This window comes from Lottia gigantea, assembly GCF_000327385.1.
Source record: "Lottia gigantea unplaced genomic scaffold LOTGIsca_136, whole genome shotgun sequence".
In the NCBI taxonomy this organism is placed as follows: Eukaryota; Metazoa; Mollusca; class Gastropoda; family Lottiidae; genus Lottia; species Lottia gigantea.
The window spans coordinates 732,822-746,911 of record NW_008707550.1 but is presented as its reverse complement, the minus strand read 5'-3'; the positions used below and the strand labels follow the sequence as shown (position 1 = coordinate 746,911).

Sequence of the window (14,090 nt, the reverse complement as noted above, 5' to 3'; positions counted from 1 at the left end):
GTATGTTGAATTTTCAAGTTAGTACGATGAATTTTAAAGCTAGTATGTTGAATTTTCAAGTTAGTATGTTTAAGTTAGTTTGTTGAATTTTTAAGTTAATATGTTGAATTTTCAAGTTAGTATCTTGAATTTTCAAGCTAGTATGTTGAATTTTCAAGTTAGTATGTTGAATTTTCAGGTTAGTATGTTGAATTTAGTAACTTGAATTTTCAAGTTAGTATGTTGAATTTTCAAGTTCGGGGAAGGGAGGGTTTGATTCTCCCAAATGTACAGGCCTAGGGTGGAGCAGACACTTTATTTAGAAATTAGGATTAAGGGTCTTGATATATTGAGTTTTCTTCTGTTCTTATTCTGATCTGAAATTAGAAAAAATAACTCGCCCAATGGGCGAGAAGTATAGTATCTGTTATGTGCTGATTGTTTTTAGTTTACTATGAACAATATTATCATTTAAGTTCTTATTTTTGGAATATGCAACTATCATTTTCTGCTTATAGACATGGGGGAATTTCTCTTGAAGGCTCTTATAGTGGGCATGAACTATCTTGCTCGCTCGATTGCTGGTTGTATTAAACGGGACAACAAAGGGTGCTATGCCTACATTATGATGAATATTTAGTCCTATAGGTCTTGCTGTATTCAATGTCTCAATCCAATGGGCTTCCCTAGATTGACGGAATTTGGTAGTTTCATCTTCGGGCAAGTCAATTTCTATACGCTCAATTGGGATTAGGGCGAGATCGTCTATTGAGTGGTCGTCGAGGTTGAAATGATTAGAAACAGGCTTGTCTTTCTTTAATTTGATGTCTGACCTATGAGCATTAAAGCGAGTTCGTAATTTATTCTTAGTTTCTCCTACATATTGTTTGGGGCATTTCTTGCATGAAATTAAATATATTACATTCGAATGTTCACATGTTAGATGTTCCTGGATCGGGTACCTTTTATTCGTAGAGTTGCTTACAAAATAATGAGTTTCTGATATAAAGGGACATGTTTTGCATCTACTGGACAAACATGGAGCACTTCTTAAACCTGGAGGTACTTCGGCACAAAGTCTGTTTTTAGCTGCTATCTGTGCTAAGGTGGAATTTTTTATGTTTCGTAAAAATCGTTTAGAGTACCCACGCTCTTTCAGTTTTGAGAAAACAATCGTACAGGCTTGGTTGAAATCAGAAGATCTTGTACAAATTCGATGAAATCGTAAAACTTGTGACTTAATTATACCAGAAAAGGTATGTTTTGGGTGAAAGGAGCTCTTGTGCAAGAGTTGATGAGTATCAGTTTCTTTGAAATACACTTTAATATCCAGTTTATTTGTTTCTGCTATGGAATCTCCCTTAAAGACTCTGGTATCGAGAAAGTCTATGCTTTTGTCACTCACGTTTGCGGTTAGTTTGATAGAAGGATGGTGGTTGTTGAGAATTTCAAAGAATTCCCAAAACTGTTCGATAGAATAAGTCCAAACCATAAAAATGTCATCCAAAAAGCGTCCGTAAAAAAGTGGGTCAAATGGACAGAGGGGCAACGTTCCCACTCTGCCATGAAAAGGTTTGCGTACGAAGGGGCGAATCGTTTGCCCATTGCTGTCCCTGAAGTTTGTAAATATGTTTTACCATTAAATGTGAAATCGTTTCGACTAAGACAAATCTCTAAAAGCTGTAGAATTGCATCGTCGGGTCTGTTTGGATCTGGGTTTCTATTAAAAGCTTTACGAACTGCCGTTAAACCAGTAGTGTTATCGATATTGGTATACATAGAAGAAACGTCGATAGAAATTAAAATAGCATTAGAGGGAACTCGAAGATTTTTTATTTTATTGACAAAATCGGTTGTGTCTTTAAGGTAGGCGCGATGTTGACATGCTAGAGGTAGTAAGAAATGATCAATGTATTCTGACACTGCATATGACTCACTACCACAGTCAGATATAATCGGGCGGCCTTTAGGGATTTTATTCGAGATAAATCACTCCTTGGTTGGATTCTTATGGATTTTAGGCAAAGTGTACAAATGTCTCTCGCGACAATCAGGTTTGGCAGACAGATAGTCATATTGTTTCTGTTTGAGATAACTAGTTTTGACTAAATCGGCAAGAATATTGTTAATCATGTAAGGAGTTTCTTTGAAAATTGGTTTCGGTAAAATGGCATAGTGTTTAGGATTATTCAGTTGATTCTCTGCTTCTGAAACGTAATCCTCCCTATTCAGAATGACACAATATGAACCCTTGTCACTCTTTTTAATAACAATGCTATCGTCTTTCTTAAGTAAGTTTAACGCTTCACGTTCCACTCGTGTCAGATTAGGCTTTTCGTGTGTTATGGAAAGGTTCACTATTTGGTTATTCATACTCGCAAATGCTTTCAATATTTCAGGATGGATGGCGGCCTGAGGGGGTGTCCACGTGGATTTAGGAATAAACATTGTTCTAGCACCACGTGGGGGGTGGTTTCGAATGTGCAGCTAAGATTTCGTTGAAATCGTTCAATGGATGGTCGGAGATAATTCAAGTTAGCTATCTTTTGTGTGGGAATAAATTTAAGTCCACGGTCTAAGATTGAATGCTGAAGGGGTGTGAGAATTTTGCGGCTCAAGTTAACTACAGTTTGGCCTAGCGGTGGCCTCTCAGTATTTTTATCCCCAGTAATTAGTTTAAAGACTTACTCGATGCTTGAAGCTGGTGTATCCAAAACAAATAAATGCTGTTTGCTGTTTCTGGAGACCAATGAAGATTATCAACTGGTTCGAATTCTTCTTCGTAGGGTGGTAAGATTGTTGCGCTGTTGATACTGGACTCCATCATCATGTTGTTGAGAGTGCTGAGGTTCTGTTCTGCTTTCTTCGACATTTTATTTGAAATGGGTATACATGTGAAGAGGATCTTGGAGTTTGGGAAGGTTTTGTTGGCTGTGGCGATTAATTTCTGGGCTGGTTAAAGGAGGTCTTTGGTAGCTGATCACGGTTGTTGAGGCCTACATGAAGAATAATGGTAGTAGGTTTGGGATCATGGTCGTATGATTCCAGGATTGACTGTATGTGATGGATTTGGGCACCGGGGTAAGAATGTATTTCAGTGTCTGAACTGGTTTTGTTAATTCGATTCAGGTTAGATGATCCAATAATTAAGGTAGATTTCTTTAAAGCGGGTAGCTTCCATAACGATTTGTCCTTGGTTTGGTGAAAATACGGTTTGGTAGCGGATATAATGGTCGTCGACGGTGTGATTGGTACTGGTTTGGTAGTTGTTAGAATTGTAGCATTGGGAACGGACTGGGATCTCGTTCGAGGGGGGGAAGGTCTGGATGTACATCTCGACTTGGATGGAGACTGAGGGGTGGTTTGCTGGTCCAAAAACGCACAGAAGGAAGAAAGGTTGGCGGATCCTGGATCACGTGGGGAAGATTCAGATGGTGTGGAAGGGGAAGACGATTCTGAAAGTGAAAAGAGAAGGAGAGTGCCCTCTCTAAGAGAGCGTTTACCTATGTCTGCTGGACTAGGAGTAGGTGAACTTCGGGCTCGTTTAGGGGTTTGGTTCGGCAGCGTCGTGGCTCTAGATGGTGCAGGTGTAGTATCCATTTCAGTTGGTAGAGATATGGTTACTCTGGTTTTTGTTTCGTTGATTGTTTGGTAGAACTTGGTGATTACAGCTTGAGTGAGACGTTTCCCATAGGAGCGACGGGCCCAGGACAGGGCTTGAGAAACAATGCGGTCGACGGCAGGTGATGATAAAGACTTGGTACGAATGGTGGTCAGCTTCTCTTGAAGTGTGGTTTGGTAATGGTCGATCAGGACCTGCGTAACCTTAGAGAGCCATGTACGATTGAGAGATCTAATATTCGCGTCAACAGCTGATGTTTTCATTGCTGGACGGATAAAACTATCCAACTCAGAGACTTTGCGTTTGAAGGTAAACGCTGGTTGGCCTTGCTGTTGAAGGGTAAGGATTGCCAAATGATGGAGGCACTGCAAAACTTGGAAGAACACCTTCACAAAGGGTTCTTCCTCCTTATAAGTGGGGACTGGTTGGCGTCGGTGGGCTGGTAGTCGTTTCTGTTGTTGGTCAGGTCGATGGTTACCTCTTGATTGGTAGGTGTTGTAGGTAGGTCGGCGATGGGGTGGGATATAGCTGGATGGGTTGGTTGGTGGTCGGCGATTGGTAGGTGGTAGAGGTTGATGGAAGACAGGGTACGTGATACTGGTTTGGTTGACGATTAGTGTTTCTATGTCTGGCTTCTTGCCAGTGGTTGTTGTAGTTAGGGAGCATAATGAAAATAACTTTTTAAAAACATACGTTCGGGCGAGGGAATCTTCCTTTCAAAGTAAAAAGGCAACGGGGTGATTTTTGGTACGAAAATGTAATAAATAAAAATGGGCAAGAAATTCAAACATTCGGACAAATTTCCTAGTAACCCAATGCTCATGTGTATTTGCGGTAGTTCAGGTTCTGGGAAAACTCATCTCACTTTTAACACGTTGACAACACCAAACCTTTTAGATTTCGATTCTCTGTATATCTACACAACAACACCAGAGCAATCGTATTATCAATTCCTCAAAGCTTTAGAATATTTACCAAAGAAAGACGTTCAAGACATATTTCAATATTACAAAGAAAACGAAGAAGAAGTGGAAATAAAAGATATCATAGAAAACTTCATTAAATCAAAGAATCCATCTTTCAATCCAACGGATATAAAAGTTTTTCTTACGAAAAATGTTAATGATCTAGACTTGTCTAATATTGATAACAATCGAAAAAACTTAATATTGTTTGACGACTGCGTAGCGCAAAGAAATCAAACTATTCAACAACAATTCTTCACCAAAGGAAGACATCACAACTGTCACTGCATATACCAATCCAAATCTTTTTACGGGATGGATTCTATGTTCATTAGAAAAAATGCAAATTGTTTTTTATTATTTGAATTAAATGATAAAGATTTATCTCAAATCATTCAGTCTAGAAATCACGGAATGGATAGAGATACATTTAAAAAGGTTTGTAAAGCTCAATGGAGAAACCCAGATGATCATGGATATGTATTTGTAAATACTAGAAAACCTGCGGGAGAAAGAGTTATGATCGATATATGTTAATTTTTTTTTTTTTAAAATGACGGATTGAAATAATATTTTAAAAAGAAACAGAGAATATATCAAAGCTAAGAATAAAATAAAGACCCAAGTTGAAAATAACAGATTACAACAACTCTGATTAACGGAAAATCTACAGACTCTATTTCAACCCATATTAAAAAGTCAAGAAGATATTAAAAAGAGACTCGTTATAGAACCCACCCCTCATATAGAACCCAAACCGATTGAATATAATGGTATTATAATTAGGACATTAGATGATATAAAACGTCTTTTTTCAAACCCTGACCCAGATTTACCAAAGAGCATTTCACCAATCATTGATGAAGTGGGGTTATTGTTTAATGGTTTTAGAATAAGATTTAGTGGAAATTCACCACAATTCAAAATCGACACAAAAGACTTTAAACGAGAGGGTTAATAGATTTAATGAATGGCAAGGATGTTGAAATTGCCGATTACAAGGATTTAGTAGCATACTCAAAATTTCTACATGCGATCAGACAGTGAGGACCCGAAACAAGAAGATTGAAAGAAGTTGATTTATATATAACAAAAGTTATTGAGGAAGAGGATGTAGATGATTATGCAGAAGATTATCCAATCATACAAGAAATAGACGAATTCAATGATATGGTGGCATCTGGACAAGGTATAACGTTTTTATCCGACAACAATAAAGAATTGCTTAATAGATTAGAAATAATATTATTTTAGCGGCCATGAAGGAAGGTCATCAATCGGACAGACAATACAACGAAGTCAATAGCATATTAAAACGGCTTTTGGAGAAAAAATCATCACTAAAAAAGACTATATAAACGTCATTAAAAATGTCCAATAAAGAACAATTGTTCGTTATCACCTCGAATAAATCAGACATCAAATTATCTCTAGACTACGAGTATGAACTCGATCGCAATAAACAGTACGAACTGGGATTAAAGTATTTCTCCGTTTACAATTCCATTAGAAACATCAACGAAAAAAACAATCAACTAAAAATATCGACGGATAACGGAGTTACGTTCAAAATCATAAGCTTACTAGCGGGAAGCTACGAATACGTAGCCATCAACGATTACTTATCCGAATAAGCAGGAAGCGTGAACGGCAAAAACAATATCAGAAATAACAGTCAAGTCGATTTCAACGTAGAAAATTCGTTGAATGCGTTACTAGGGTTCGATAAACGAATATACGCGCAATCGACATTGGCGCCGCACAAGGCCAACATCGAGAACGACATCGACGTGATCAACATTCACTGTAATTTGATCAACGGTGGATTTTTCGACAAGCACAAACGCCAAATCATATACAGCATACCGACTTTTACGGTGCCGATCGGATACAGAATTATAGAGAAACCGTTTCAAACGACCTATTTACCAGTCAATTCTTTCATGATCAAAGATATAAATCTGGAAATCAAAGAAGGTAAAAACAGGTTCATAGACTTTGGCAACGAAGAAATTGTCATTCAACTTCATTTAAAACAATCTTCATTCTCTTCTTGAATAGTAAGATAATCGAAATCATCAAATTCATAGTTTTCATCAAAACTATACTCATCTTTGTCGTTGTAAGGATACATAATTCCTTCACTGTTTGGTGGTTTTCTTTTAACATTATTCAAATAACTTCTAAAAACTTTAGTTTGTTTATCATTTGGAATAACTACTCCATTGGTGAAACTTTTTTCCCATGGTTTATTAAATTCGTTCGACACATCATGTCCGCTTGCTAAATGAACGTAATCTTCTACACTTATCTTATCATTAGAATAACCTTTAAACGTTTTCTTTTCTTTCAAAACACCATCAGAAGTCAAAACGATGTTGTATTTGACTTTTGGTGCTAAATATAAACCAAATATAATTCCACCGTCACCGTAATCGTTTTTACCTTTGCAATAGTCTTTTTCGGAGACCAAACCAGTTCTGTTTAGTTTTTTCCAATTTTTGGATGAAATGTACAAACTATCGGTGTCGGTATAGTATATTTCGGGTTTATAAAATCCATTTATGACGTGAATGAAATTGTTCATTATTTTTTTACTGTGAGATAATACGAATGATCCCAAATGACTAGGTGTTAGTCGTGTAGATTTACTATCTTCGGTAGTAATCTCTTTTTCTTCAATTCTTGTTTCAACAATATATTGAGTATCATTAATTTTCTCATAGGTTTTAACACGTGAATCAAAGTTGGCCTGTAAAGTTGCTTCATTCCATAAATGTCTAGTTGTGAATATATCTTTCTGAATTGATTTACCATACAAGGAATTACCTAATAATTTCATGCAGTTACTACCCACAATATTACCTTCTCGTTTATATTTATTTCTTAAATCTCTCAAAATTAAAATATGATCTCTATAGGGTGGGGTTTCAAAATTTTCTTCGTAAACTATACCATCTAATATTCTAATAATTCGTCCACCGGCTTTCACTATTTCTTGAATATCGACCGATGTTAAAACGTCGTGACAGAAACCATTTCTGAACCTGATTTTGTTACCAGTTTCCTTTTTACCTTCTTTATTCGTGAAAGTGATTTTATCTTTAGCTGGTATCGGTTGGAAGAACATGGTTTTGGGATAGTCAAACCACACTGTTAAAATAGCTGTTCTAGGTCTGAATTTTTGTTTATTGAAGAGTTTTACAAATTCTTTTTCTTCTTCTGGTAGAAACGGTCTTCCACTTTCCGCTCTCGGATATTCACTGTCTAAATCCGACATGGCGGAAGCGTATAAACTGTTAGAATCAAATGCCATTAGTTTAGTACATTCTATTTTTTTTAAGTCTCGAATGAACCTCCGTTTTGTCTTTTGTGCTTGCACTGTATTCTTTGAATAAATCAATTATGTTATTACTTTCTGTTTGTGAAATATATTCCTTTGATACGTTACAAATTTCATCCATTTTGTTCGTTTCAAATGATTTTCTATTTGCCGAAACTCTTCCCCCTTTAATAGATCGTCTGATAAAATTTCTTATAAAAGGATTAGTGTGCGAATAAACTTTTTCTATATTTTCTTTTTCGGTATGTTTCGCAACCATTCTAGTAGTTTCATACCATTCTTCTTCAACCATTTCTTTATCGTAATGATATAAATAATACCAACCCTTTAAAGATAAAGATGGAGCCGTTAGATTATTGGACATATTCTGGTTTACAACTTCTTTCGTGACTTGGTTGTATTTTATCAAACAAGCTCCCAAACAGAGAGTGTCTCTCTTGGCGTAAGGTTCCCATTCGTGTCTCAATTCCTCCCAGTTGTCTTGCGTGTATTTAGCGATATCTACGTCGGCAATCTTTCTCAAATTCGTGGGAAGATTGGAAGAATTTCCCCATGCAGCCAAACTAGAGGATTCGTATTGATAGGAACACGTGAAATTAATATGTTGTAAATAATTACCCTTTATTTCTTTCTGTCTTTTCCATTTTTTCTGTAAATCTTCATCTGTGTATGGATTAGATAAAGGAAAAGATAGAATTCCTCTGGGTGTTTTTAAAGGGCAATGCGTTAGTTTTTTTGCATTTTTAAGCACGATCCAGTTGTCGAATCCACTACCGTTATGAGAAATTAATATTAATCTCTTTCTATCAAATTGACCTAAATATTTCAACATTTGATCTATACAATCTGTACCTACAAATAGTTCTACTACATTCATTAGTTTATCATAAAATTCTTCTGGAACATTATCAGTAGGATTTATATTTGGAAAGATATTTTTTATCGTTTCTAACTTTTTTCTTAGTTTTTCTAAATTAATTAAAGTGCAGGCATAAGGAATTGCTCTTCGACTGTTTTTTTCTGAATACGTTTCGCAATCCCAAGCGAATAACGCATCATCACTCATACACGAAAGCACGTTTAGTTTGAGAGGTGAAACCTGTGTTACTGCGTTATCGTCTCTACACGTTTTCCACACCTGTTCGTAATTGTCTTCTATTTCTTGAATTCCCAAACTTTTTTAGCTTCTTCTAATCAGACAGAAATGCGACTTGTGTAAGTAAAAAACCCAATCTAATTCATCGTGAACTTCTCTGGGATGAAAATGTCTGTTTTTGGGATTATAAATTTGAAACGAAGTGTTAAATTTCTTGTTGAATTCCTTCATTCTAGCACAAGTCATCACTCCTTTTATATTTGCTTTTGAAAACCCGTTGATGTATTCTTGAAATTTACACGTTAAATCTTTGTTCAAAACACGATTGACGCATTTGATAAAACAGTGACCATCTGTAGGTATGTAACAATTTTCGCCTTCGTATTCATTTATCTTTTTAAGTAGATCAGTTCCTCCTCTACCAACTCTCGATCTTTTGATCTTGGAAATTGTCTTTCATTAAAATTATTTTTCCTGTAAAATACCAATCGGAAGCATCAGATTTTTTGTCCATATTTGAAAAGATATTGTGAAAAGTTTTGGCATTGAAACCGAGGAGTGACATGTATTGTCTGTGATTCCCTTCCTCGACTATCTCTCCATCTATTTTAATTTGTCCTTTGAATGTTTTAAATTTATCAGAGATAGCCTTGATAACATCGGAAAATAGGGCGTTTTCTATCAATGTTTCATCGTGTTCGATTTTATTCATATTTTTTTAAGTATATATTTTTGATTATTTCTTTATTTTGACCGCTGATATTTCTGTTTGGAATTTGTCCAAAATTTTCTTGAATTCTTTTAATTCTTCAACTGTTATGTTCTTGTCTTCTCTCGATCTTTCGAAAAAGATGTACAATTGATTAAGATACATATTCAAGATATCCGTTTTCTTTTTATAATGAGCTTTCTTTTTGCTTGTGAAACCTAAAGTGATGAGGCCGCAAGAGGTCGTTTGAACGGCTGTTAATGCAGCCAATACGGTTGGGACGATGACCGGAAGAATTAATCCACCAGTCACGGCCGTTGCCACCGTTACTCCTACGCTAGAACTGAAAAAAGAATCGATTCTACTCCATGTTTTCCTGCATGTATTGTACTGTCTCAACTTTATTTTCAACTCTTCTTGTTTGTCTTTCATGTATTGTTGTCTGCTTTCGAGTTCCATTTTTTAAGTCGTTAAATTAAGTGAATTTCCGATAAATGGAACCACGGAATATAGTATAGAACGTACTTGTTTGGCCTAGCATTATTATATTTTCGGGTATTAAAAGTAACAACATCTACGCGTACTAACGACATTTCTTTTTTCGTATGGTCCTCTTTAAGATGATAGGAATATTTTATTTTTTCTTTTTCGATGTTTATCTTGGCTCTACAAATATAACCACCACCTTCTCCGTATGCGAGAGAACCTACTTTTATTTCTGCTTTGAATCCGTATTTGTTTGATTTATAAATTTGGTCTTTTCCATCGAAGACAGTGTCACTTTCGAATGGAAGATTGAAATAATACGATTTGTCTGTGACAATAGATTCTAATTTGCTCAACTTTCTCTCTTGTCTCAAAAAATCGTCATGAATTCTAGATACCAAAAGATTGACCTGTTCTTTAATATAATTTTTCATATCATCTCGAAATTTATTTTGAAGAAAGTTTTTAATCACACCCACTTCTTTTTCTAATTCGTCTAATTCGATTTTAGTATCCAAAGCAGTCAATTGTCGTTTCAACGTATCTTTGTCAATGGGAAGTGCGTTAATTATATCTTGAACATCTGATTTTTGCTTCGCGATCTTTTCGTTCAATTTGGATACTGAATTTTGTAACTCGGTTTTTTCCGCGGTCTTGTCTAGTTCTGCTAGCAATTCGCCAAGTTTTCTTTCCAAAGCGGTTAGTTTTCATTTCAATCTATCCTCGTTTACATTTGGGTTATCTATTAAACGTTGGACGTCTATTTTTACCTTCGTAATCTTATCGTCTAATTTAGATATCAACTGACTTGTTTTATCCTCTTGAATAAGACGTTTCAAACTCGTTAACTCTTGTTGTAATTTGGGTTCGTCCACAAGATTTTTAATAGTTCGTCTGAGGTATCTTTTCACGTCAGTTATTCTATTTTCAACATGGTCCTTATCTATTTGAATTTGATCCAGTAAATATTTCTTGTTCACGGCATCATTCTCGTTTCCTGGAAACTTTAAATTAGTTATTTTGAAATTGTTCATATCGATATCCCCTTGTAAGGTGTCTCCGATTTGATCCACGAAAAAAGGTTTCGCTTTGTTTATAAACGCCGTCATGGGATTTTTAGATTCTAGAGGTAAAGACCATAATCAAAACTTGTTTGCCATTTTTATTGAGTTAAATTTATTATAATTTCTTCAAACTTTTCTCCCAAACTCAACCGATATAAAACCCAAAGCGACAGCTGTCCACACAGCTTTTGTCCTGGCATTTGAATTTGAAACATAGAACATTTGATTGGTTTGCTAGTCAATTTCGTAATCTCTTCTGTCGGTTCTAGACCGAAAGAATCAATCAAATAAAAGTTATTCGAAGAATCTTTGTGTAGAGCAGAGTAATGAACTCCTTTTTGATCCGACGTGTGAATGTTTGTGATGGAGTAAAATTTACCTTTCTTATATTTCAGTTCATCAATTTCATCTCGCATGCAATAATAAAACGGCGAGACGTTCAATTCCTTGGCCCATTTCACAAGTTGAAAGTTTGTGGTCGTGTCTTTTCCGTATTTATCGAGAAATGCATTCATTTTTTAAGTTGATTTTTTTTAGGTGTTTTTCGAAGTAGGCGGTAAGTATTGCTGAAGACCCAATTGACGAAATATATACCTAGTTTGTGTTTGAAAAAAATTGTATAACATTCTGATAAAACACATTCAATAATATTTTGAAGATAAATTTACATTTAAATTTAAAAAAACTTAATTTAAGAGAGCGTAAATCTAAATTTCTTAACCTTTCATCTAAATCTTCATTTTCGAGATTCATTTTTAAAAGTCAGTTTTTTGAAGTTCATTTTGATAAAACCTTCCTATGATTTGTTCTTTGTCTTGATCGATCAATTCATACGTGGGAGGTGATCTGCTTTTTACTTATCAACGATGAATATATCGTTAGTCCAATACCCGACGTAACCTTTCTGAAACAATGATTTATATTTAAAAATACGAACTCGATCTCCAACTTTGAATTTGGGTTTAATATTCAAATTGCTAAACTCGTTTTCAAAGTTGTTTCGAGTGTTGACGGACTTTATGATAATCGGGTTATTAGAGGCTTGCGTTGGCGTCACACCTATAGACGAATGTATTTTGTGATTGTATTCGTCGACAACAACTGGTAATATTGTAAGCCATTTTTGTGATTTCAATTCCATGAATTTCTTGAATAATTTGCTTTTAAGAGTCCTGTTGAATCTTTCTATCACTACGGCCTTACCTTCGTTATGCGTGCTGTAAATTTCAAACCCCAGAGATTTCACATTTCTGTTGTAGAATTCGCTTCCTTTATCAACCCACAACTTTAGGAGTCTTCTGTCAGATTGTTTCATTATGGTTTCGAATGCTTGTTTGACAGTCAGACCCGATTTGTTTTTCAAGGGAAAGACCCAAGCGTATCTCGTGTATATGTCGATCACCGTTAAACAATACTTGTACCCTCTCTCGACTGGCATGTTGATTAAATCGGCTGACCAAATTTCATCTTTATCAAAAACTTTGACTTTGAGGTAATGTTTGTTTTTTCGAAATTCTTTGTGAATCTCGTCTGCTATGCCCATACCCAATTTCAATTTTGCCTTCAAGAGTTTTATGATAAGAGCCCTTTGTAATTTCTCTCTGAAAGTGGGATTGGGAATATTTTCGAGTTCGTCTATCATTTGTTTGTCTGCTTGGTGTCTGAATGTTATGTCTTTGTTTCTGTACAGTATGTCGTGTTTGAGCGCTGCTGCGTCAACTGTATTAACGGGTTCTTCCCCTGATTTGGGATTATCATTTTCATCCAATCGTAGATCTAATCTCGTGCCTGGACCTGTATAATTGTGCCCTGGGAGATGTTTTTCTCCGGGATATTTTGCCCATGGGAATCCAGTAAGAGAACCCAATGACTTTTGAATGTCTCCCGCACCGAAATACGTTTTAGAAGGATGGACATTTATTAAAGACATATTTGTTCAATAATGAAATAAACACTATATATTTTTAATACGAAAGATTTAATACAAGGAGAAAACTATTCAAGCGATAGAAATGAATCATTAGATCTTTTCACTGCATCTACTCCTGAGGAAATTTGTTGTTTGAGACAAAATTGGCCACTTTGGGGATGAGAGATGTTAGCGCAGAGAAGAAACCGTCTCCTTCGAATTTTTTTTGTTCGTGTTTTAAAATTAAAGACATTTTTATTTTTTTTTAATGCGGTTATTTTATACTGTATTATTATAGTGATTCTTGTCTGTGGTTTAGGTAATTTATAATTCAGTTTGGAGGAATCTGTTATGATATATTTTTTTAACAGTTTGGGAAGTCTGTTATAATACATTTTTAACAGTTTGGGGAGTCTGTTATAATACATTTTAACAGTTGTGTCTTTTCGGATATGACGCATTGAAAAAGTGATTTTTCTGATTTTCGATAAGGTTCATCCTTGTTTCCTTGGGTGATTAAAATCAATTATACCAAGTTTCGTCGAAATCAATGTTTACGAGCAATTGTTGACGGAGTACGGACGGACGGAAATGGGTGACAGCAATATATATGCGCCCTCATTTCATGTCGGCGTATAAAAACACTTGTTAGGGTGGATAAACTGTTTATAAATAACTCACCCTTTACAATATAAATTAATTCGCTACTTCATATCTGTTTATTTTAACTATCTTTCTATTCCAGTTTATTAAGTTTCCTGATATCGGTACAAAGAAAAATCTGAAAGAAGTAATTTGCATATTATTTATAAGATAATAACGAAAAAGGGGTAGTTGCTAAAAATAATAGTACAAACATAAGCTTGACATTTGAATACTTTTGTATATGTAAGCTTATCAGGGACACTAATAGCCAT

The 14,090-nt window shown here is 35.3% G+C and overlaps 3 protein-coding genes across 3 annotated transcripts; 1 reads left to right on the top strand and 2 right to left on the bottom strand.

The window, feature by feature from the left end:
* Positions 1 to 4,371: 4,371 nt before the first annotated feature.
* Positions 4,372 to 5,103, top strand: LOTGIDRAFT_172584 (hypothetical protein; the record flags this gene model as incomplete). Its single annotated transcript, XM_009049472.1, has 1 exon — positions 4,372 to 5,103. One exon carries the CDS (start codon positions 4,372 to 4,374, stop codon positions 5,101 to 5,103), a length of 732 nt encoding a protein of 243 aa, XP_009047720.1.
* Positions 5,104 to 6,592: 1,489 nt separating this feature from the next.
* Positions 6,593 to 8,975, bottom strand: LOTGIDRAFT_172583 (hypothetical protein; the record flags this gene model as incomplete). The annotated part of the gene is made up of 2 exons (XM_009049471.1): positions 6,593 to 7,947; positions 7,982 to 8,975. The coding sequence occupies 2 exons, from the start codon at positions 8,973 to 8,975 to the stop codon at positions 6,593 to 6,595; spliced, it is 2,349 nt and encodes a 782-aa protein (XP_009047719.1).
* Positions 8,976 to 10,907: 1,932 nt separating this feature from the next.
* LOTGIDRAFT_172582 (hypothetical protein) lies at positions 10,908 to 13,194 on the bottom strand (the record flags this gene model as incomplete). Its single annotated transcript, XM_009049470.1, has 2 exons — positions 10,908 to 11,323; positions 12,810 to 13,194. 2 exons carry the CDS (start codon positions 13,192 to 13,194, stop codon positions 10,908 to 10,910), a joined length of 801 nt encoding a protein of 266 aa, XP_009047718.1.
* Between the last annotated feature and the right edge of the window lie 896 nt (positions 13,195 to 14,090).